Below are 21,844 nucleotides of genomic sequence, written 5' to 3'. Positions count from 1 at the left end.
CATTATTATCCAATGGTAGATTTTGTTTTTAGAAAAAAAAAAAAAAAAAAAAAAAAAAAAAAAAAAAAAAAAAAAAGAAAAGAGGAAGAGAAAGAGAAAGAAGTCAAATGGAAAGTGCCTCTCCAAAGCATAAGAGATTTTGGGGCCCAGATGGGTGGGGAAAAAAATAGAAGATCGTCAAGGAAAACACAAAGGAAAGGTATGCAACATTCGAATTAACAAAGGAAATCGTCCGGTGTATATAGCCAGAAAAAGTTTTACAAAGAACGCCGTGAAGCGCCGACCGGGGTCTGTCGGGCCCTGTGTCTGTGCCCATCTAATGACCCAAAAGGGAACGGGCAACTCAGGTGCCCAAGGGTATCATGTTTCGGTCCTTCCCGTATTAAACTCTATATCCGTTCACTCCAACCACGCCTCCTCGCTCGTTTCACGAGCATCGGCCATGAGATCTTGAGACTTGGAGTTGTAGACTGGTCGCCCGTCAGCGGTCAATTGGCCGCGATATTCAGGGTTGTAGTCTGGGCTGTTCTCGTCCAATGTCGCAACATAGCGATTGCGGCCGCCGCGCTTACTGTGGGTCTTCGTGTAATGCGCGTTCAGGTTGTCACTGCGCGAGAAAGCCCGTTCACAGCCAGGAACCCAGCATACATGCGGCTTCTCCTTAGAGTGGCTCTTCATGTGTCGCTTCAAATGCTCTTGCCTCTTGAAGCGACCCTTGCAACCAGGCTCCTTGCACTTGAATTGGACTTGCTTGATAATAGACGGAAGGTTCTCCAGGCTCAGGCTCTGCTTAGACGACTGCTTCCGAGCAACTTTCCGGGAGGGCTGGCGCTGGACTCGAAGACCATCGCGATAAACTGGCGATTGGTTGAAGTCATCCAGGTAATCCATGCCACCTGAGAGGCGGCTCATGGGAGTATCCGTCCCAGAAGTAGTCCCCAAGGAACAAGAACGCACTGGCGTGGTCGGGCTGTGTGTCTTGAAGGTATTGATCGAGCCCGAAAATTCCGAGTATGACGGCGGGGGGGTGACTGGGGCGACCTGCGACGGGGCAATAGTTTGCGGGGCAATTGAGTCCGCCGGCGGGGCCATCCAAGGTATCACATTGCCCATGGACATTGAGTTGGGGACCCTTTCAGGCTGATGGAAGATCGACCGCGACAGACAGGGGTTTGTAGCGGATTCGGGCAGGTAGGGTGCCGCGTGCTGTCGGTAGCTGTTCCGGCCCATAGTGGGATACTGAGGCATTGCCTGAGGGTATGGGAGTCCAGGGACGCCATGCTCGTAGGCTTTCTGCGCCTCTTGGGGGATCCAGAAATGTTCAACGTTCTCATCATATCCTGAGAGAAAGTCGGTCATTGGCATCCGTTCCTGTGCCTCCATTTGTCCATAGGACATTCCCATACTATCATTTGACGTCATGCTGGCCAGTCGAAAGGCACTGCGCATGGGCGTGGTTCCGGTGTGCCTTTCATAGCCTTGTCCCGGGTACGAGGCCCCTTCGTGCCAGGTGGGTGAAGCCAGAGAGCCTTGGCTGTACACACTTGTTGGAGTGGGCGTAGGTGATTCCATGGGCGAGAAGCTGGAAGCCATGGATGGGCACTCGTTGGAACCCAGGGAGGTACAGTCGACTTCGATGGTCAGTCGGTCAGACATGTTACCCTGGGATCTCATATCTTCCGTGTCTTCAACGAGATGATCCTTTCGAGACGGTGCGGGAGGAACTTCGACTCTTCCACCTGTGCAGGGAATAGTTTAGTTTCTGTGGGTAGTATTGAATGTACTATGTAGGGGAGCTGTGCAGGTGCAACGACTTCGGTCTTCTGAAGGGGGATGAGATTAAAGAGAGTTTTGAAGGTGGTATGCGGGTGCACAAGATAATGTATGACACAAGGAGGGTGCAGTGTATTATTAGTATATGAGGGAATGTGGCAAGGCGCAACGGCGGCGATATACAAGTAAGAGACGGTGGAGTAATGCAGGTGCAGCGAGGGACCAGTGATGACAAGAGAGAGACACTGAGGGACAGTGAAGGTAAGAATGCGAACGATGGACGGTGATGTAGCAGACAAGGCAGGGAAAGAATGAAGGGAAAGTCGCCTCTGCAGAGGGGAGCAAGCCAAAAAGAGAGTGAGGGAAGGATGGGGAGTGTGAAGTTGAAGTCGAGGTTGGGGAATGGAGGAGGGACGGACGAGGTGAAATAAACAAATCTCCCGGCCATATATCAGGGAAGGCAGGAAAGGGTCGATCGCACTTACAGCCAGAAGCCATTACCTAGTAGTTCCCCAAAGGAGAGGGCGAGCAAAGGACCGAGTCAAGCGAAAAAAAGAGAGAGGCGCGTCGCGTTCCTATGGTGGTCTAGTACGCAAGGCCAGGAATGTAGACTATAGAGTTCCTGGAGTAACCGCGGCGAATCCCCGTTGGGCGAAGAGACGAAGAGGGGGGGGCAATTGTCCAGGATGGAGAGTTCTGGTTGGACTGGAACCTCGAGGAAAGCGTTTCCTAGGAGGCGCGACTGTCTCTGGATTAAAAGACAAGACGCGGTTGCTTTGTGGTTCGTTGTAGGAATAGCTCGAGAAGGGGGTGGTGTTGGAGGAGGAAGAGGAAGAGGGCGTGTGCGGTTCGAGATCAAGGCGATGGCGATAAATGGAGAGACAATCGATAAGCCGCCCTGCGACGCGGTTTGCTTGGTCTTCCCTGTCTTTCCCAAGGCGGAGGCAGTCTGAATCAATGAAAGAAAGAGAAAGGATGTCTCAGTTGCAGCGGAGGGATGTAGTTATAGGAAAGGCAGGCTGGTCCAGCAAGGGGATCTGGATACAATTGGGCGGAGGACGCAAGTAGGAAGGAAGGATGTCTTAGGATTATTAGATGGAAAGCGTAAATTTGTCTAATATTGCACTGGGGATGATAATGGGGATGATGATTTCCAAGGCTGAAGCTTTTCCTGGCGGGGTTGTTTACAGGGGAGATTCTGGGGAGTCCGTGGGAGGTTAAATGTTAAATCCCATTCTGGTGAGTCTATCGTCGATTTACTGTTTCGGGCGAAGAAGCAGGCCCGGAGGGTGTGTGAGGAACCTTTTCCCAGCTAAGTCTTCTTTTTTGTTTTCTTCTATTTTATTTTGGATTTTTGATTTCCAGATTTCATCCCTCACCTCCAGTCATTTACTTTTCGTCGATTTTCTTTTTTTTTTTTTTTCTTAATTTTCTTTTACCCTTCTTTCTTATTTTTATTTTCCTGGAATTTACGTTTTATTTTTATTTTTTGCGCTTGCCCTTTCTACTTCTAGGTCTATATTTATTTCCATTTTTTCTTCTTTTAATCCACTAACGTCGATCTACCTCGAAGGAAAATCCACCTTATTGATCGCCTCGGATTTTTTAATCAGATTCCCTGTTCAACCTTCTTATCATTGAGGATTATTGCTTGGGAAAGCAAGTAAGCAAGTAAGAGGGTACCAGCTAAGTAGGTATCCCAAAGCTATCGCCAATACACCCAATATCCTTTCCTACTAGTTTCAAGCAAGTGGTTGTCAAGATTCCCCTCTCTACCTAGTAGTATTGAACAAATTGGAATTCATTGGCCCCTTCTTTCCAGATCTAGTGGGCGTGTGGACGAATCTTCTTTCATTCTACAAGATCCCTTCCAACCCATCTAATTGGAATTAGTCTGTAGTCCAGAGGAGTCCTTTCATGATCTTCTTCCAGAAGTATTGGAAGACAAATTTAGAAGGGAAATAAGTTAACGATACCAAATGGATACACACAACCTGTCCTACCATGGCTCAGAAAGGGAAAGAGAAAGAAGAGGAGTAAGTAGTAAGTAGTAAGTAGAACTTAGTCCCTACTACTATTCCTCCTACTACTACTACGATCTACCTACCAACCAACCTACTGTACGTGCGTTGAATACCACCAAATGCAACCCGCCAATCCGATCATAATTTCTTTTGAGTCCCGAAACTGTTCCTGGGAGGGAGGATATCCACAGCGTCACTTTTGTCTTTCCTCCCAAACCAGAAAAAGAAAAAGGAATGAATGCATGAGACGCAGATGGAGGAGAACCGCCGATGGAATGTTCGAATGTCAGCGCACAGCGAAACATCACTGGGGCCAGGCGGGCCATGGGGGATTAACTAAACCTTAACGCGGATCATGGAATTGGATCAACATCATCATAGTAATCATCAGCTCGTCCGAATCTCGGGATCTTCCCCGGGCAGAAGAACCCACCGCAAACTTACTCTGGCCAGCTGCTGGCTCGGGATGGCTGCAAGTAGGCTATCGAAAGTAAAACACCGGCAGATACCAGGTCATTTCATCTTTTCCCCATTCCTCCTCTAGTAGCGTCGTCGTACGACCGATTCCTTCGGGGGGTGGTCTGTCCCACGGTCATTGCACCGCAAAGACCCTGAATGATCGGCATCGCTGAACCTCCATGTGGAGCGACTGGAGGTTTCGCTTCGGCAATGAAACATGTACGCATACTAATTTCCATACACAATTATGCAACAAGAAGAAATGAAGCGGAAAAGTTACAAACGCAGCGATCTGGTAGGTCGGTAACGGGTAAAACAAACCCACCACCGCCGTCATTCACAACATCATCATCATCATCATCATCATCATCATCATCATCATCACCACCACCACCACCACCATCAACTACGAATACTACACGAAACATTAACGATGCTACCTTCCTTTTTACTGCTCAATCCTTCTTGGATCTACACCATGCCAGCCTTACTAGCACCAATGGGCATGTATGGGGCACGGCTCAGGTGCATTTCTTACGCCACAGGTTCCATAACTATCACCGATCGCCTTTTTGGTTTCAACGCCACCGTCTAGGCCAGCTTCGGCCAGTGCGTTCATTGTTGGAACCGGAGGCTGATAATCGCATATCTACACTAACTCAAAGGCCCTTTGGTCATTTATCAGGAACGTTCAGACCGTCGAAATTAATGGCTCCACCTCGACCGAGATCTGGTGAACTTTGCCCGAAGAGGGCAACACGCATGACAATAGTTCCCATCATTTTACGGACATTTCAGGGAACCATAGGAAGGTAAATCAAAAAAGAGTTAAAAGAGGAAAAGAGGACAGACAGAGCCAGCCACAGTCCCGAGAGGAGCCAACACCGCTACTATTCTTACGATTATCGTATGCAAACCCCTACGCAGAAGCAACGTAGTTTGGGGCTTCCAGAGATAACTGTCCGTTGGGTCAGGTACTGCCCGCGCGGGAGTGCCCACCGTGGGGACTTACTATGGTCCCATGGTCCGAGCCAACCGAGCCAGCATCGGCTGTTCTAAAGGGCTGTTTTATGCCCAGATCAACAATTCACTGGCATTCACCGTTTGCTAGATTCTGGTCTGTGCAAACCCGGGCTAGATTGCAGACGAGCCCTGATTTCCTATGGTTTCCGACTGCAGACTGCCAGACAGGCCGCATCCTGATTCCAAACCCGGCCAAACTCGAACATGAAGTAAAAAATGGCGATATACCAGTTGGCCACGCACTAGATAAGTGATTGCCACGGGAAAATAGCCGATCAAACATGGCCTCCATACCGCGGGGAAGTAGTTTGGGATCCGAAGTGACAGGACTAAGGATCCGAACGAATTCATGAGAGGTAAGAGATTCCTTGTTCTTCCAAGATCACCACTTGGCTGGTTTGTGTGTAAGTACCACCAAGGGTCTATCATGTTGGCCCGTAGACTGCATCCATTCAAGTCCCGTGTCGACCGAGTGCTTCGTACTACCTCAATGCGGGCTACCTACGTATGACCACTACACAGCTAGAGAAGCATAATCCAGTCAAGAGGAGTATCTCTTGTAATCTTTTTGAGAGAAAAATAATTAAAAAAATAATAATAAAAATAATATAAGGGGGTGATTGTGCGATTACCACCACCGGAATGGTGCAGCAAAAAGACTGCATTGGGGGCTGGCAGCTATGTTGGATTAGCAGCAGGCAGGTATTGTTGAGGCCTGGGGAACTAATAACGAGGCAGAAGCGATGCGTACCCATCCACCTTTTGGGGAGAGGGGGGGAGGTTACAACTGGAGCGATCACGTATTCAACGCCCCGTCTGTACTTTTCACTTCCACCATTTTCCGCCCATTCTGGGATCGACTGGAAGAGGCATGAAGAGCAGCCGAAAGGCGCTTTGGCCGACGATCACTGATCGTACGCACATCATCCACCTGGACCAGTGGGCGGGCGGTCGACACTGGCTGGATCCTGCAGGTTTGAAATCCGGCCTCCAGCCCCCAAAGGTGGGCCAGCCGAACCTATCAGAAACCCGCCAGCCTTGCCAGATGCCAACAGCCACTCGGGCCCTTTGCCCAGGAACGCTCCGGCCTGAGTTGTGGCCTATAGTGGTCCGTCACTGGTACCTTCTGGTCCTCTGAGATGTACGTAGCACAGTATTCTCCTGTACCAGTCACCGTGGAATGTGGGGATTGGTTAGTGAGTGCTTCTTCTATCCACCGATTGTACCCAGTACCTCTCAATCGCTGGGCTTGGAAGGTACCGAGTATGTACCTCGTATAGTATGTTACCTTGCAACAACTCTTCTGAGTTAAGTACTAAGTACCAATTGATTAGGTATAACTAGTATGTTGATGGTAACTAAACCTAGTAAGGTACCTGGTTTTTACTGGTACCGACCGGTGGTTACTGGTAAGTAACAAAGTACGTAGAAGGAAAAAAAAAAAAAAAAAAACCCTCACTCTCATCTCTCTCTCACTCACTCACACAGTATGATTCCATTCTAGCCGATTCCAGTAGTTGTGCCACTCTGGACTCAACGCCTTCCTCACAGCGTCACCAGGTCTTCTTTCTTTCCCTCCCCCCACCGAGTCATACCTCGATCGTCCTTATCGCCGCCATCACCCCAAATCCCAGCATGACTGGTGGGTGGTCTTTTCTGGTGTGTACCACGTCTTTCAGCGGATACGTATGGCACGGTCTACATACATACATACCTGCCTACCTGCTATTCACCTCCCCCACCAGGTGCTTGTCTCTCGTCTCATGACTGGTCTGGTTCTTCTCGCTTTCGCCTCCCCCATTCCCGATGGTCATTGACTGACTCGAAAGACGTTCCAGCAGGCAGAACTTCTGAGTATTGGTTATTATCGCTTAACTGCCATTTCATAATGAGATTTTTGGGGTTCCATTGACTCTTCCTCGTCACGGCTTTCCCCACCGGTGAGGCGGCGCAGTTTCTGACTCGTCACGCGTCAGCCAATGCTTCGATCCTCTGGGCATGAACTCCGTTGCTTCCATGCGAAAAAAAAAAGAACCACCAGCTAGACAAGTCAATCGGTCGGACACGTTGTTTGCTCCCCCCTAGTACTTTTGGGCTGATAAGGTACTGTCCTGGGACCATTGGCCGTGGAACCTTCATCCAGATGATGGGCTGAGTGACGACCGTTACCATTGCTTGTAACTTCCGAGCCATCGTGGACATTTCATGAAGTCGCTGGCAAGAGACGGCTTTCTTCTGAAAGGCTCTTCTGTAGCTTTTCCTCCAATGAGGTAGTAAGGGCCTCCAGTGGTCTTCAAGAAAACAAGCACCCCATACTTTGAAACGAACACCCCGTGAAATGTATGGTAGTACTTTCAGTCTGGAATTGCGGTCGGATGTTGTCGACAATGTAATCCGCCTGATCAACCACCGCAATGACACATTTCTGACTCGGGGCAAGCTAGGAATTACCATGTCTTAGCCTATGCTGTGTGTTGCGACTTGAAACCAAGTCTCATAACTACCTGCCAATATCGTACTTGGTCACTGGGTCCTAACTCCACTACTGAGCCCACACCACTGTGTATGAGAGGTATACTCATGCGGGAAAGTATCTTTCGTGACATGGATAGTGATAACACATTGACCCTTCTCATTGTCGATATTTCACGGAGCCCCTCGCTAGGACCGGATAGGAAGCATGAATGACAAAGGGGATAGGTTCTCATCAAGCCACTAAGAAACAAAGTTTATACCCGGTGCGACGCTAATGAATGGTGTCTGTGGGTGGGTTTGACAGTTCCCCTGCTTGGCTACTCATCGATAAACTAGCTCTTACCATACTGAGAGCTCGTATTTAGCGGAGGCTTACAGTCACCAGGGTTTGCCTATTGAATCATGAGATTAGTCCAAAGGCAACAGGGATTTTTTTGGAACATATCGGGATTTGTGCAGTATCGCGGATCTAATGGGAGCGTGTACTCCGCATACAATCGCTAACCTGGCCGGATCGCTATTCTTGGTCTCTCGCACTCCCTATTGCTGCTGAGCCAGACTCCCAAAGCAAGAACTGAGCCACAGCCGCTATTGCCTAGCCACTTGTGACTTGTCATCTCCGCCGTCGTTCCAGGTTCGGCCGAAGGATATCACCGCTGGTTGAAGCCTCCACTTTCCCAATCCACCAAGTCCATGGTGTTCTCGAAGGCTTCACTTACTTATCCAAGCACTCTGCACCGCTGATCTTGGCGACTACCAAAAGACCGTGCATCGCAGCCTATACTCAGCCGCACAAAGGCAATCTTGCAGGCTTGCCGGTTATAGGCTTGTAGCAGCATCGTCCGGTGTCTGGGCGATTGGTTCTACAGGCGTGAGCAAAGTGGAACGGACAGACAATCTTCCGAATATAATGGCCTCCCTTGACTGTTCTGGCCCGAGCTCAGCGAGCCACAATTCACCAGTCAATTAATCAGCCCAAGTGATTTGTTGCTGAATTGTGTACCTTGGCCGACTATACTACTGCTTACATCTCAAAGGAGCAGCTGACGTCAAGTGGCTGTCTTACCACCTAGATTATGTAGCTATGACCACCCGCTTTGATCAAACCCCGGATTTTCAGTTGAACTTTGATCACCAGATCCCTTTAATCCCGCCCATTGGAAGAAGGTTTTCTTGATGAGAAAAATAGGCAATAGGTGAAATACGCCAAGATCATCAATCGGGCCCCGAGCGGGTATCTAGGAGCTAAGTAACTCTTGTTATCACCCGCGGACAGGCACACTGACCGCCGGGTTGAATTAGACTACGGGTTCATTCGACACGCGATCTTTGTGTGGTTGTTTGGTCAAACTCCTTCTACTCCTGTTGAAGATGTAATCATCATATGAGCCTTCTGGGATATTTGTCAACCGTCCCTGTGCTATTCCGGCGTTTCTTCGTCGCAAATCTCACCAAATCCTGCTTTCCGTCGTCCAAGGGCGAACCCCTGCAGCACGGGCCTGTATGTTGCAAGGAGTTAACCGGACAATTCAAGGGCGTTGAGATCTTCGAAAGGGTTCCTGCGGTGGGATTCGAACCCACAGCATTGACGATGCTGCCAAGACCACGATCAGCCGGATCCTGGATATTCCCTCCCTTTATTATCTTTCTGCCCACCGATCAATATATTGGACCCAGATCCAGTCCGCTCCGATGAAGATGCGGAAAAATTGGCCGATTGTGGCTTCCTACCACCCTAAAAAGCCTTTGAGAAACCAATTGCAAAGGAAACTTGATCAGATCTACTCCAGACGTCGACTAACTTATATCTTGAATTACATAACGTGTGAAAGCATCACTTCTGGCCACCGGCGCGACGAGGGCTAGACTTGATGGTTATTTCAAATATATTTTCTGCCTATCTTGCTACATCCCCTAGTTCCAGCCAAGGTTTGGCCATGGAGGTATTGAGATTGTCCAAGAATTGCAGCGCACGGGTACGATACTCATCCGTGAGCCGACTAATGAAGACAAAGAGAGAAAGGGCCACAGAACATGAAATCTGCACGACGACAATAATAGCGATAGAAGAAAGATTGGTAACGTCTGGCTAGTTTGATTGCTTGGACCTGCAACAGCAAAGTCTTTCATCCACTCGCACAGCCACAGATCTCCGTGGCTGGTTTGAGGCCTGGCTAAAAATGTCACTTGACAAAGTAGAGGAGCCGTTTGGGTTCAGCCATCTACACCCCTTCTACCCGATCGGTCATCGATGATCTTCATCGCAGCATCCTGAGTATGGAGTACTCCGTTATCTATCATGACTGAGCCATATCCACCCTTAGCCTAGAGGCTCCATTCCCGGTTATCTGAAGCTCTTGCAAGCAGCGGCACTGCTTCCCATTCTCCATCTTATTTCACGGCGCCTTCAGCAGTCACACTCCGCCAGTAAGTACAGGTCTGGATCAAGTAAGCGAGGGCTCGAATAAATGGTGGGTTGGGTCGGCGTAGATTGGAATTTATTGGGCTTTGTTCTACATGCCCTCCTGAAAGGTCAACAGAGCAGTCAACAACCTGCTGCAGGTACACCATCCCAGTATAATATCTTCTGTGCGACCGTTCGGGACGTGATTCTTCTTTCTTCCCTCTTTTCTCGACCATTCTCGGGGAAGCCACTGGAATTATTGGCCAGAACCTGATTAACTCCCAAGAAAAGTCCACGGAGCATTAAGAAGCAGGATCAACACTGAATGTCGCTGAACAAGGTCCATTCATGTCTCAGCTGCTGCGCAGCCCTCCCGTGCTTCGTTCTATTCCTGTTTCATCAGCATCCATGCAAGACACGGCCAACAGGTATCAGCTATGGTTCCCTTTCACTGGAGGGCGAGTGGAGAGTGTTCTGTAGGGGGCGGATCCCAATCGGGCAATCCCAGCTCTGCTAGTGCTGCATTGTCCGCCCCTTGCGTCCCGACTTTTTCCCTTTCTCTGCCAAACCACCCCCAATAAATGGAGAGACTCAGGGCTTGCGATTGGCTGAAGCCCCCCCAATTTCATCAATCTGCCCACCAATATCGCCATTTTGAGTTGCATTGCATTGCATTGCGTTGGCGTTGAAGGCCCATTCCTGGCCTTGGCCTATGGAGTCGTGCAGAAGCAGGCCTATCTGGGCAAGCGATTTTCAGCAGCGAACCAACCCCACAGGGACTCGTGCGCGCGACACGACCATCTTTCCGTTCTGGTCCAACGGCGGTGGCTGTCTGGGGAGCATGGCAGGAGGAAGGTGTGCGAGACGGTCCTCGCGCAGCTGCTTATCAAAGTGGTCCATTCTCATCGACGTCATTTTATTGATTTCCCTTGGGCACCAATCCACTATTGGTCGCACTCTCGGGCTCCTTGGGCTCTCGTTAATTATTAGCTAATATATTGTTCCAGGGGCTGTTCTCTTTCTCCCCACGTCCCCTCCGCACTGTACCACGGAAGTTCTCGCGAACCCTCCCGAATCTTTCGGCTGCTCTTCAACTATAGATTCGCGAAACCCTAGATGTCTCCATAATCCGGAAATAGAGCATTCAGACCCAGAATGGGGATTGCTGGCTGAACCATCACAATAAGCCACGTCCAAGCTTCTGCACCCCCAGCCTAACCCGCGATAGTAGGTACTGTATGGCTCTGCAACGCTTCACTACGACGTGATGAGGTACTCTAATGTACTGTTCTGATTGGAATGTGCAGGACGACCTGAAACCTAGCCATCCACCAGCCATTCTCTTCGGCCGGAGTGACTGGACTGGCTCGGATCCCCCCTCCATCCTACTCAGGACACACCACTCATCACCCAACCGGGTGGCCGGACCATGCGCACACACCCTCTCTCTCATGTAGACTAACCCATTTACATACATCCGTACATCATCCATGCAACTGTGACACAAACCAGAAACTCAATATCAGCCTTGACGCCGCGGAGAGTCGTTCCTGACCCCTTCCTACTTGGGCAGTTCGACACTTTCCTGGTCCGTGGCTGGCTCGACCATGGCGCACGTACCGTATATCTGCAGCGGAGATCATTGTAGATCTGCAGATCATGTCCCAGTGGGCCGGTCTCTAATTTGTCCCAGCTACGGCTCTTTGCTACAATTGAAGTATTTAGCATGATTGTCCCAAACAGATTACTACTCCACGGCATTTGGTAGATTTGGATTTGGTGGGGGGTGGGAAAGAAGAAGACCACACAGGACTCGCTGTCGAGTCATGTCCATAGATTACTATTGTGCCACATATTGGTCTCAAAGTCAACCTCCTCTGGTGAACTTGTGGTCACGGGCCCCTTTGGCTGGTTGCCATGTGACAGTTCCAGCTCAGGCAGTTGACCGCACTGCAACTGACAGCCTCTACAGTACGTTTCAGCTACACACAACACCACCACCACAACCATGATGTGCATGCTACCATGTCGAACCACACGACAAGGCAATCTCTCATGACATGACAGAACTCTATGCTAGCTAGTGGTCGCCTTCTGTATCTTGTAGATGGTCTGTGGATGTCCATGACTCGAGAACCTTCAATATCCTCTGCCTGCAACTCTCGGATCTTAGAGATTACAACACCCGCAATCCATCATCTCATGTAGTAAATTAAATGGATAACTCAAGTAGGCAGATAAATCTACAACTCAGCCTTCGTCGATCATGGTTGGGGATAAGTAACTACCTTTTCGCACAGAGGATGAGCAGCTGAGCATGTCGCGTAATAATAATAATATCGACACATATAGTTCAATGTTGCTCAGCTGAGCCCATTCGGTTATAACACATTACTACCACCTTGATGATTATAGTAGTAACTTATTCGTAATAACAGCCGCGCCTATACTTGATTCAAAAAAAAAAAAAAAAAAAAAAAAAAAAAAGTTGTTCGTATTTGTCAGAATTTGTAGGATTCGTTAACGTCTCAGCGATACTTGGTGGCTGAGGTATACTATACGTTCAGGCGTGCATAGCAGGTCAGCAGCTTCGCCCACACAGAGAGGTATCGGGTTGCTTGTGATCTACTCTTGTGACTCGAGGATCCGTTTACCACTATGTTGTTGTGTGAATGTCAGGATCATAGATAGATAACCTAATAAATATTAGTAGTAATACTTACTGCTACCAGTGTGATGAAGTGCGAGTATCTTACTAGTACATGTTTATATATATATAGTACTGTGTTGTGTATGGGATGCGGAACATTATTAGTCAGTTTAATTTCTCTTCAACAAACATAACCAGTAGAGATCCCTATTGACAAGTATTCCTAAGATAATAGAACTACTCCAAGATGTTGCTGCAGATGCTATATATAGTTGTTCATGCTCAGAGTTCCAGACTCTCAGATCCATAGCCAAACTCGTTGTCAGTAGACTCTTCCGGCTCAGACGAGGCCTGGAACTGTTCGGCAGCCTTAGCTGCGGCCTTTTTCCAGTCCGCGAGCGTGCTGGTCGAAAATACGTTGTTCCCCTCGTCTAGATAGGCTAGACCATCCATCGCCCGGCCCCCACAGGCGCGCTGAAGGGCCAGGAACGCGAAGTGGCCGCCGATTACCGGTCGAGCGTAAAAATTCGGCCCTGGGAACTCGCCCTTGCCCTCCGTGTTGTGGAGATCGGTGAATGGAAGGTCGGTGACCGTTTCGTTGACCCATTTGGCGACGGATTCGAGAACCTCGCTGCGAACGTTCTCGCTCGCAACGGCCATGGAGAAGAACTCCCAGTCGGTCTTGGTATACAAGTGCCGACTGTCGAGAGGGAGGCCATACTTCTGACGCACATTGTGGTACCAAATAGACTGTCTCTGGTAGATGTGCCGGGGCACGAAGCCCGTCTTGTGCGGGTGAGGAGGGTGGGGATGGAGGGGTCTCTGTTTGGAGCCGGACGTAGCGTGTGGAGAGGTATCGGTGCCCTCCAAATGGAAGCACAGCAAGGCATCGGCGTACAGATTGTAGATGGTGGTCCACGATCCGTACCAGTCGTAAGCGAGCTTCGCGTGTGTCTGGTCTCGAGACATGCCCAACTCCTCCCACTTGGCAATGTAGCTATCTGCGATATCCTGCGATGGATGGTGAGAGATGCGCTTTGCAGATCTGACTGCACAAACTCACCTTGTAGTAGGAAGCGTCTTCATCATTGCCAACCACCTCAGCTAGCTTGCTCATGGCATTAATACCGACGATACCTTTGAGCGCCAAGTTCGTTTGAAGCGCAAGCCAGCCGGCGAAATCGTCCGTCGAAACTATCTGAGTCAGCTATGGCCATGGAGTCCTCACAGGTGACACCTTACGCTGATTCTCGGGCTCCAGCGAGAACTCCACCAAGTAGCCAGTCCACTGTTTCCAGAGACGGTAGCTGCGCTGGAGCCATCTCTCCGCCTCCCGTTGGCCTTGTATACCACCACCCCATCTTCCATCCTGCTTATCAACACCCCCATGTGCCTGGAGATTCACAAGAGGAAAGTACCCAGGATGATCGTCCGAAGGTACAGGGCTCTCGCCTTGAGTTGCCCAGATGGATGATGCAGCAGAATCTTCCGAATAACGCAGCGAGTTCACAATGGCCAAACCCATGATGAGGATGTTACCGCACTCCTCCACTGGCATATACTCGTCGTTTCCATCGGGATGTCCAGTGGCATTCGGGAAGTGAGTTCCCAAGTCATGCATGGCGTACGTGTTTGGATATTGTCCACTCAACATGTGCTCGATCAACGGCTCCAAAAGGTAGGCCAGCCACCGCGGGTTAGTGTACAAGAAAAACGGGAATGCAGGGAAGATGACATCAATCGTCTGGAAGTTTCCGTTGGATGAGATCTCTTTCAGAAACAAGATCGGATCTTCAGGCGTTCCAGAGAAGGTAGTTGCCCCCATGACCTGTCGGGCAGAGAGTGCGACAATGTCAACATAGTCATGTGCGCCCGACTGATAGGCATCCTTGGCTAACTGTTCCGAGTAGTTGGAGGCCAGCGCACTCGCCTGGGAGAAATCGTGGTAGTGGAAGTTCAGGAGCGCGTCGACGCTAGGGAACCATGACTCCCACAGAGGTCGCATTAGAGTCAAACCACGTGCAGAGGCATATTGGACAACAGGATCATGGATCAAGGCAATGCTAAATGTTACGCTGGCGCTGGTCGGCCCCGATTTCCGGTTGAGAACGAATGACTTGGAGAAAGCAAAGACCGGCTCTCGGTCTCCAATGGCACGGAAGACTTCATCGTTGACGTTGTCCAGGACTCCTTGAGTCAAAAACGTTTTCCTTACGGCTGACGCCTCGCCTGACTGAAAGTGGACATCCTAGATGCTCGGGTCAGCAACGAGCAGAGTGACACTACCGACAAGTTTACATACGGCGGGCGCAGTGAAGTGAAGAGTGCCCCATTCGGCGCGATCGCGGATTTCGGAAAACAGCAGCTCAGACTGTCTCTGAAATCGCCATCTCCGCAAAGCCGGTTTATTGTCTTTCGCATCGAACGCGTCATACTGCCAAGAGATATGACTCCGGGTGTCACCGCTCACCCAGCCTCCATTGATGTCCAGATAGACATTCACGCTTACTTCACCGTGGACATGGACTGTGACATATGATGCAGGAATCGACTGCCGCAGAGTCGATGTAGGAGTAATGGGAGACAAGAAGGAGACAGTGATCTCCAGGGGATGGGAAGCAGAGGTGGAGGGATCAATGCGGTAGGTCAGATTGGTGGTAGATGCGTCGTAGTTGGCTCCAAGGTATGTCGGGAAATCAATTTGTGACCTAGCAGCGTTTATCAGTTGGGATGGCCGTGGATGGGGATGATGCTGTGCGAGTGCATACCCGGGCAGGGATTCGTGAGGCTTGCCCAACAATGGATACACGGTGCCTGTGCTGGGGACATGAGCCATCAGAGAGAGGCCCACCTCCTCGCCAGTGTAGAACATGGGCCATTTGGTCCAGGGTTCATCTCTGGCATTTCCAAACCAGGTGCTCAGATAGGGATTCCGGACGATCAGAGGTAGAACGGGCGGCGTCAAGGTGGATGCAATGCCGACGGTCGCCTGAAGGGCGGCTGCCAGCACCGCAAGGGATGGGCGCATTGCGGCTGTATCAAGGCAGTCAACCGACAGGTAATGAATGAAGATATCAGACAAATGATAGGTGTTGATGGATAGGATGGAGAAAGCTATCCATCAAGCAGCAGTGATGGATGGAGGTGGAAGAGGAGCGGAGGTGGAGGTGTAAGGTCGGGGGATCGTAAACAGCTGAACAGTAAGCACCTGATGATGATGCAATCACTCCATGACAGGGCAACGATCGACACGGTCGGAGCAGCGAACGAATTCGCACCGTCCAAGCCACTATCAGAACCCCGAAAGGATGACCAAAGAGGATATAAAAAGATTGGAGTAATTTGTACGACACATGAGGAGGACTCGATGGCAAAGACAGAGTCTCCGAGAGCCAAAATGCGGGGAAAGCTGGGGATTCCCGCATCGGGACGATAAGCTAATCTGCCAGGCACCACATCTTTTGAAAAAAAATAATACGCTGTTATTGTATTTTCAGTAGCCCAGCAGTTAGCCTAGGGAAGCTTCAAAATAATAGCTACGGCATCCTCTCCCTTGACAGCTTCAACCCGCAGATAGAGACCTTAAGCTCAACGCATAGTTAGATATAGTGATCCCTTCATATTGTTCCACGATGTGCTCACACAAGATATTAGTACATATACTGTTCATATAGGAAACCCCCTTGATTCAACTCATGATGTTTATGCTATAGGAATTCGGCAAGAACGAAAGGAAACCAGACTTGTAATGAAGTCACGTCCGCTTGTATATCAGTTAATTTTATTGAAAGCTTTATGTATACAGAACCATCGCATAGTTTCACCATCTCTGAAAATCGCACGGGTTCAAGTTAGTATATGTTTGATACTTCCACTAACCTTCGATGATGATATACGGTAACTTCTTGATAATATGGTCAGAAGTGGAAAGTATCTTGACATCCTAAAACGTATAGCGTGTTGAGACGTCTTTTATCTTAGAACAGCGCTTAACTTACTGCATAGGATTGAAGCTCTCATTGAAGATGCATACTATCAAATATTACATCTGTACAACGAGACATGAAATGTTGGAGAAGCGCTAGAGGCGCTTCTTATTAGCCATGCCAACTATATCCATGAGCTGTTGCATGAAACAATGCGGTAAGTATTTCTGCTACATGAGATATTCTTCCATGCTCTCTGGAACTTTCAAATCTTTTATGTGAACTTGGCCTTCATGAATAGGATATGTGAAAGTAGATGTTAAGAGTTAGAGCCTGCTCCCCTTGTTTTACTGGATTATTGATGAATGACGATCTTACACTTGGCTGCTAAGTATATTATTCCATCTGAAATAAGATAAGACAATGGAATATTCCAGTTGCACAACCATCAGTACACTCTGCGATCCTGAGTGCACCTTCACATGTGCTGGATCGAGGGTGCATATTACCGACCAATCAACGACTGTCGTGTACTGCATTTCTGTCCCACTTTAGTTATATCCGTCCCAGAATGGTAAAAGGCTAGCCTTATGTAGACCAACTACCCCGCAAATACATGCCACTAACCAAATACGGTAATCAATACATTCGACCTAAGTTGTGCTTAAAGACGAACACGGGGCTCTAGAGATTGTATAAAGATATTATGCAGGACTAAGGATTTTAGTCTAGCTTCTATAATAAGTGCTGCTGACTGAATCTGGGCAGAGTGCAGTCGTGCTGTCATACCTAGTTTTGATCTCGACAGCCGCCAAATATGTCTCCGATGGTACATGAATGTATTTCTTCTCCAACACAACATGCGCGAGATCTTTTCGCAGTATTACTGATGGCTTGGTTACTAGTTGATCACTGGCCTCCAGATACTAGTATGCTCAACTACATAAGTTATCAATCTTCAGCAATACAAACATTCATAGGCTTCCCCCGCGTACGCGTCATAGCTTTGTTCGCACCAACGCCAGCATAGTCCCTGGCCACGAGGTTTACTGATATTCATGTCAAAGACTGGAGCTCTCTGACTCTAAAAGATGGAGTCCAACGCAGTAGCCAGTCATTTGCACAGCTTCAGGAATGTGGATGCTGCTATCTGCTTGCATCTTTGCTAGATCGCGATGAAGTGGAACCCGAGAATGACAGAAACACCTGGATTGCACGTGTAGAGAGATCAAACACCAATTCCCAATTATGAAACTACCGAACGGGCAATCATTCAGTGTAGAGTGTTACTATTTCCTCTTCCACGGAGAAACCACAACGCCGTAAATAAAAGTGGATGTTGAAAAGCGGCCGACGCGTGGAAGGGAAGAAGAAAGACACGCTATGAGGCTGGACGTTGCTTAGTTTCACCGCAAAGGGGAACCACCGAACCCTCGACGCGGATGACCACGCGCCTCTGTCTTTCACCCCCATCTTTCTCCCCAACTCGCTGCCATTGAGTCTTCTGACCCAGACCGTGACTTTGCCTTTCTCCCTTGCTTCCTCCCTCTTAACCTTTCGGACCCAATTGCACCAGCTCGTGATCCTCCACTCCGGAAGACGTGTGCGCGCGTGTGTGGGCATCGTGATTTAGTACTACTACTACTTACTAGTACTACTTTACTACTAGACCCTCTCACCCTAAACTTCCCCTCCCCAACACACTCTTTTACTTTACCTACACCACGACACCACCCTTTTTCTTTGAAGCTCCTATACTACGGAGCACATCACACCCTCCAATGCACTCTACCATGACCGCATCACACCCCAGCCCCGTCAAAGACGGTCGGCGAGTGCTCGGGGAGAAGCACGCCAACGCGTGCCTGTCACCCGCCCACCATCGGCACGCTTCTGTCTCGCCCCTCAAACAACAACGCTCTCTCCTTGAGACCTCCTCCTCTCCTAAGAAGCTCCTTCCTTCGCCTCTCTTTGCGGGCCAGAAACGTTCTATCGACCAGGTGGACAGCACCAGCGAACCCCAGATCAGCCATGCCAGCGCGCAGCCCCAGTCGCGGCCAGAAGCATCTCCGAACGTGCAGCATGACGTTCAGCAGGACTCTCAGGTATGTACCACCATGATTCCACACACCCGGCCAAAAATGCGTCAAATTGCCCATTGACTCTAACAATAAGCCAATTCAGCCACACGCGACGCCAGAGACACCAACACAGCTTCTAGAATCACAACAACACCAGCCACAAGAAGATACCCACTCCGACCAAACAACAACACCGACAACAACCACACCCCTCATCCCCGAAGATCCAGCAACGCGCAAGCGCTTCATCCAAGAGGTACGTACCTCGCACCTCCATTCCCACTGACAAAGAGTACTAAACGTTCTCCAGAAAGCAACCCTCCTCCGCACGCGCCTCCAAACTGCCATGCGTCACATCCAGGACCCCCAACTCGACCGCCGTCTCTCCGACCTTGAAGCTCACAGTCGCAAATACCCTCGTCTATCTCTTCCCCAAGAACAGCGAATTAACATCACCACGCCGACTTCCTCTTCCACATCCTCGTCCTCCCAGAACCAAAACCAGACCACCCCGCGCCCTTACCAACCTACCACACACCTCCCGCTGCACGAAACCGAAACTCAGAACGCGTCCGGCCTCTCCTCCCCACCCCTATCCACCGGAACGATCGCAACACAGAAGGAACAAGAACAAGAAACACAAACACCCACCCAAAGAGCAGAAGATGACGATAATGACGATGATCCTATGAGAACACCCACCCAGAAGTCAACAACCCACCACAATCATACCCACCGGAGAACAAATACTCTCGGCTCCCCAATGCAGCTGAGTAGTCCTCCGGCGACGGTGTCGAGGCGCAGAAGTACAGAAATTGGCAAGGATATGGACATGGGAGAAGACGAGGAGCCGCAAGAGAGACAGCGCCGGTTGTCGCAAAAGGGAGATGCCGTGGATGGGTTGTTGAAGTTGATGGGGACGGGGGAGGGTGTCGCTACTGCGACTGGAACCGGGGTCGCGTGAGCGTCGGTGTTTGAATCTTGCATTGAGACTTTGGTTATAGATGGTATTGGAGTTGGAGTTGGGATTCGTTGGACAAAATTGGATTTGGAGTGGAGTTTTTTTTTTTTTTTGCTTGCTCGTGTCACATTTGGTTTGGAGAAGCATGTATTAGTATGGGGTGGTGCATGTATGCGCCGGTGAAAGACATACACATAGATAGACAGACAGACGTTACATACATGACTTATACTCCGAACCCATCGCATCAGCAATGGTTCTCGAGGAAAGTCAATGATATGATACCAACAATGAAATGCAAATCAAATCTACATGCCATTGCTAAATAAATGACGTTATATACAAGGTAGTCAGGTGAAAACAACAACTACCGCACCTTCTTCAACTTATTCCTCTTCCTCCCCAAAACATCTCTCCCCTCCTCAATCTCGCCATTCGCCTCTCTCTTCGCCTCCCCAACCTCCTTCAACACACCCGTCCTAACAACCCTACTCTCCACACTAACCCCCTCCTCACTCCACTCTTCCATCTGCCTCCCAACCCTCTCCTCAATCGCCAACACAAGACTCACATCCCTCTGCCCCACCAACGTCACCGACTCACCCTTCCTCCCCGCACGCGCCGTTCTACCCACCCGATGCACATAATCATCCGGATTCCTCGGCACATCAAAATTGACCACCAACTCCACGGACGGAATATCCAAACCACGAGACGCCACATCCGTCGCGACGAGCAACCTCGCCGCGGACGCTCGAAACCTCGCCAAGTTCGCATTCCGCTCCGACTGCGGCAGCAGACTATGCAGAGAAGTAACACGGTGAGACAGTCTGCGGAGCATACGCTCCAGTAAGTCCGCGGTCTTGGTGTGGTTGCAGAAGATGATGGCTGGTTTGGAGGCGTTGGCTTCCGTGGAGAGGAGAACGTGGAGGAAGGCTTCGCGGTGGGTCATGGGGACTTTGAGGTAGGTTTGTTTGAGGGTCGGGGGGATGGAGGCGTTGTTTTCGGTGGAGATTTCCGTCACGAAGATGGGCGGTTTGGAGGCCGGGCGGGGCATGGATTTCAGTGCGCGTACTTCGGGCGTTAGGGTTGCTGTGAAGAGGAGGGTTTGGCGCTCGCTGGAGGGTGGGAGGGCCGACAGGCAGGTTTCGACGTCGGGGAGCATGCTGCCGTGTCCTGGGGAGAGGAGTCGGTCGGCTTCGTCGAGAACGACCATGCGGACGCGCTTCAGGCCGCGGATGGTGTCGGTGCCGGAGGTGTTGATGTGGTCGGCTAGACGGCCGGGCGTGGCGATCACGACGTGTGGGCGTTGCGCGAGCGCGAGGGCTTGGGGGCGCATGTCGGTGCCGCCAGTGATGAGGAGGGGTTTCATGCCTTGGGGGGCGGAGATGGCTTTGATTTGTTCGTAGATTTGGAGGGCGAGTTCACTAGGGTATATAGGGTTAGCGATGGTGATTGATGGGTGATTGGGGGTGGGGGTGGAGGTTTGGCTTACCGAGTTGGAGTGAGGACAAGGCCGAAGATACCGAATGGATCCTCCGCCCATTTCTGCAGCATGGGAACTGAGAAGGCAATAGTCTTACCGGAACCAGTCCGGCTTCCACCAATGCAGTCCCGGCCGCTCAGGATCTCGGGGATACAAGCTTTCTGAATAGCGGTTGGTTTGCGAACGGCCATGGTGGTAAGGGAACCGATCAACCACGGCGCCACTTTAAGAGAGGCGAAAGAGTTCTGCGCTTCGTTGAGACCGATCTCCAGCGCATCTTTGATCAAAATGGGCTCGTCTTTATCCGATGTGGCGGGCTTCTTCTCTTCATCTGCGCCCTTCTTCTTGATACGGGAGAGAGTGGGGAGCGGCGCCGGGGCAACGTAGGAGTCGGTGGAAGACTCCGAAAGACGTCTTCTCTTGGGGGCGCGGGATTGCAGATCGGTCTGCTCGACCTCCGAGTCGGAGGATTCGTGAGGATCGTCCATAACAGGCTCTGGGGAGCTGGAGGGCGACATGATTTGGGGTGGAAACTGGATGAAGATCTGATGCGCTTCGATTTTCTTCTAAATTTCGCGGCAG

General features: G+C 50.2%; 7 protein-coding genes across 7 annotated transcripts; 2 read left to right on the top strand and 5 right to left on the bottom strand.

Annotated features, from left to right (window-relative positions):
* Positions 1-399: 399 nt before the first annotated feature.
* On the bottom strand, positions 400-2,271 carry brlA (C2H2 type transcription factor BrlA; the record flags this gene model as incomplete). The annotated part of the gene is made up of 2 exons (XM_025626068.1): positions 400-1,739; positions 2,259-2,271. The coding sequence occupies 2 exons, from the start codon at positions 2,269-2,271 to the stop codon at positions 400-402; spliced, it is 1,353 nt and encodes a 450-aa protein (XP_025479078.1).
* A 7,951-nt stretch (positions 2,272-10,222) lies between these two features.
* Positions 10,223-11,152, top strand: BO87DRAFT_397695 (uncharacterized protein; the record flags this gene model as incomplete). The annotated part of the gene is made up of 4 exons (XM_025625324.1): positions 10,223-10,360; positions 10,594-10,598; positions 10,773-11,013; positions 11,051-11,152. 4 exons carry the CDS (start codon positions 10,223-10,225, stop codon positions 11,150-11,152), a joined length of 486 nt encoding a protein of 161 aa, XP_025479077.1.
* BO87DRAFT_416603 (uncharacterized protein) lies at positions 11,115-12,168 on the bottom strand (the record flags this gene model as incomplete). Its single annotated transcript, XM_025626763.1, has 3 exons — positions 11,115-11,372; positions 11,779-11,864; positions 12,000-12,168. The coding sequence occupies 3 exons, from the start codon at positions 12,166-12,168 to the stop codon at positions 11,271-11,273; spliced, it is 357 nt and encodes a 118-aa protein (XP_025479076.1). The 3' UTR covers positions 11,115-11,270.
* Positions 12,169-12,953: 785 nt separating this feature from the next.
* On the bottom strand, positions 12,954-16,118 carry BO87DRAFT_336298 (putative glutaminase). The gene is made up of 5 exons (XM_025620519.1): positions 15,577-16,118; positions 15,111-15,516; positions 14,051-15,056; positions 13,872-14,002; positions 12,954-13,819 (listed from the first exon to the last, which is right to left on the bottom strand). Exons 1-5 carry the CDS (start codon positions 15,834-15,836, stop codon positions 13,091-13,093), a joined length of 2,532 nt encoding a protein of 843 aa, XP_025479075.1. The 5' UTR covers positions 15,837-16,118; the 3' UTR covers positions 12,954-13,090.
* Positions 16,119-17,884: 1,766 nt separating this feature from the next.
* BO87DRAFT_73137 (uncharacterized protein) lies at positions 17,885-18,480 on the bottom strand. Its single transcript, XM_025629511.1, has one exon. The coding sequence runs from the start codon at positions 18,355-18,357 to the stop codon at positions 18,004-18,006; it is 354 nt and encodes a 117-aa protein (XP_025479074.1). The 5' UTR covers positions 18,358-18,480; the 3' UTR covers positions 17,885-18,003.
* Positions 18,315-19,974, top strand: BO87DRAFT_377306 (uncharacterized protein). Its single transcript, XM_025623513.1, has 3 exons — positions 18,315-18,839; positions 18,919-19,071; positions 19,126-19,974. Exons 1-3 carry the CDS (start codon positions 18,528-18,530, stop codon positions 19,777-19,779), a joined length of 1,119 nt encoding a protein of 372 aa, XP_025479073.1. The 5' UTR covers positions 18,315-18,527; the 3' UTR covers positions 19,780-19,974.
* A 169-nt stretch (positions 19,975-20,143) lies between these two features.
* Positions 20,144-21,806, bottom strand: dbp8 (ATP-dependent RNA helicase DBP8; the record flags this gene model as incomplete). Its single annotated transcript, XM_025628976.1, has 2 exons — positions 21,272-21,806; positions 20,144-21,203 (listed from the first exon to the last, which is right to left on the bottom strand). The coding sequence occupies exons 1-2, from the start codon at positions 21,778-21,780 to the stop codon at positions 20,144-20,146; spliced, it is 1,569 nt and encodes a 522-aa protein (XP_025479072.1). The 5' UTR covers positions 21,781-21,806.
* Between the last annotated feature and the right edge of the window lie 38 nt (positions 21,807-21,844).

Source organism: Aspergillus neoniger (genome assembly GCF_003184625.1).
Source record: "Aspergillus neoniger CBS 115656 unplaced genomic scaffold BO87scaffold_19, whole genome shotgun sequence".
In the NCBI taxonomy this organism is placed as follows: Eukaryota; Fungi; Ascomycota; class Eurotiomycetes; order Eurotiales; family Aspergillaceae; genus Aspergillus; species Aspergillus neoniger.
The sequence above is the reverse complement of the archived record's forward strand: the minus strand, read 5'-3'. Positions and strand labels throughout refer to the sequence as shown.

What these genes read in the sequence shown, in the direction of transcription:
- BO87DRAFT_377306 (XM_025623513.1), top strand. Translation starts at nt 18,528, where the DNA reads ATGACCGCATCACACCCCAGCCCCGTCAAAGACGGTCGGCGAGTGCTC. An exon ending in ACGTTCAGCAGGACTCTCAG is followed by an intron (nt 18,840 to 18,918) that starts GTATGTACCACC and finishes AAGCCAATTCAG; the next exon opens with CCACACGCGACGCCAGAGAC. An exon ending in GCAAGCGCTTCATCCAAGAG is followed by an intron (nt 19,072 to 19,125) that starts GTACGTACCTCG and finishes AACGTTCTCCAG; the next exon opens with AAAGCAACCCTCCTCCGCAC.
- BO87DRAFT_336298 (XM_025620519.1), bottom strand. Translation starts at nt 15,836, where the DNA reads ATGCGCCCATCCCTTGCGGTGCTGGCAGCCGCCCTTCAGGCGACCGTC. An exon ending in CCTCACGAATCCCTGCCCGG is followed by an intron (nt 15,517 to 15,576) that starts GTATGCACTCGC and finishes AAACGCTGCTAG; the next exon opens with GTCACAAATTGATTTCCCGA. An exon ending in TTCACTTCACTGCGCCCGCC is followed by an intron (nt 15,057 to 15,110) that starts GTATGTAAACTT and finishes CCGAGCATCTAG; the next exon opens with GATGTCCACTTTCAGTCAGG.
- BO87DRAFT_73137 (XM_025629511.1), bottom strand. Translation starts at nt 18,357, where the DNA reads ATGCCCACACACGCGCGCACACGTCTTCCGGAGTGGAGGATCACGAGC.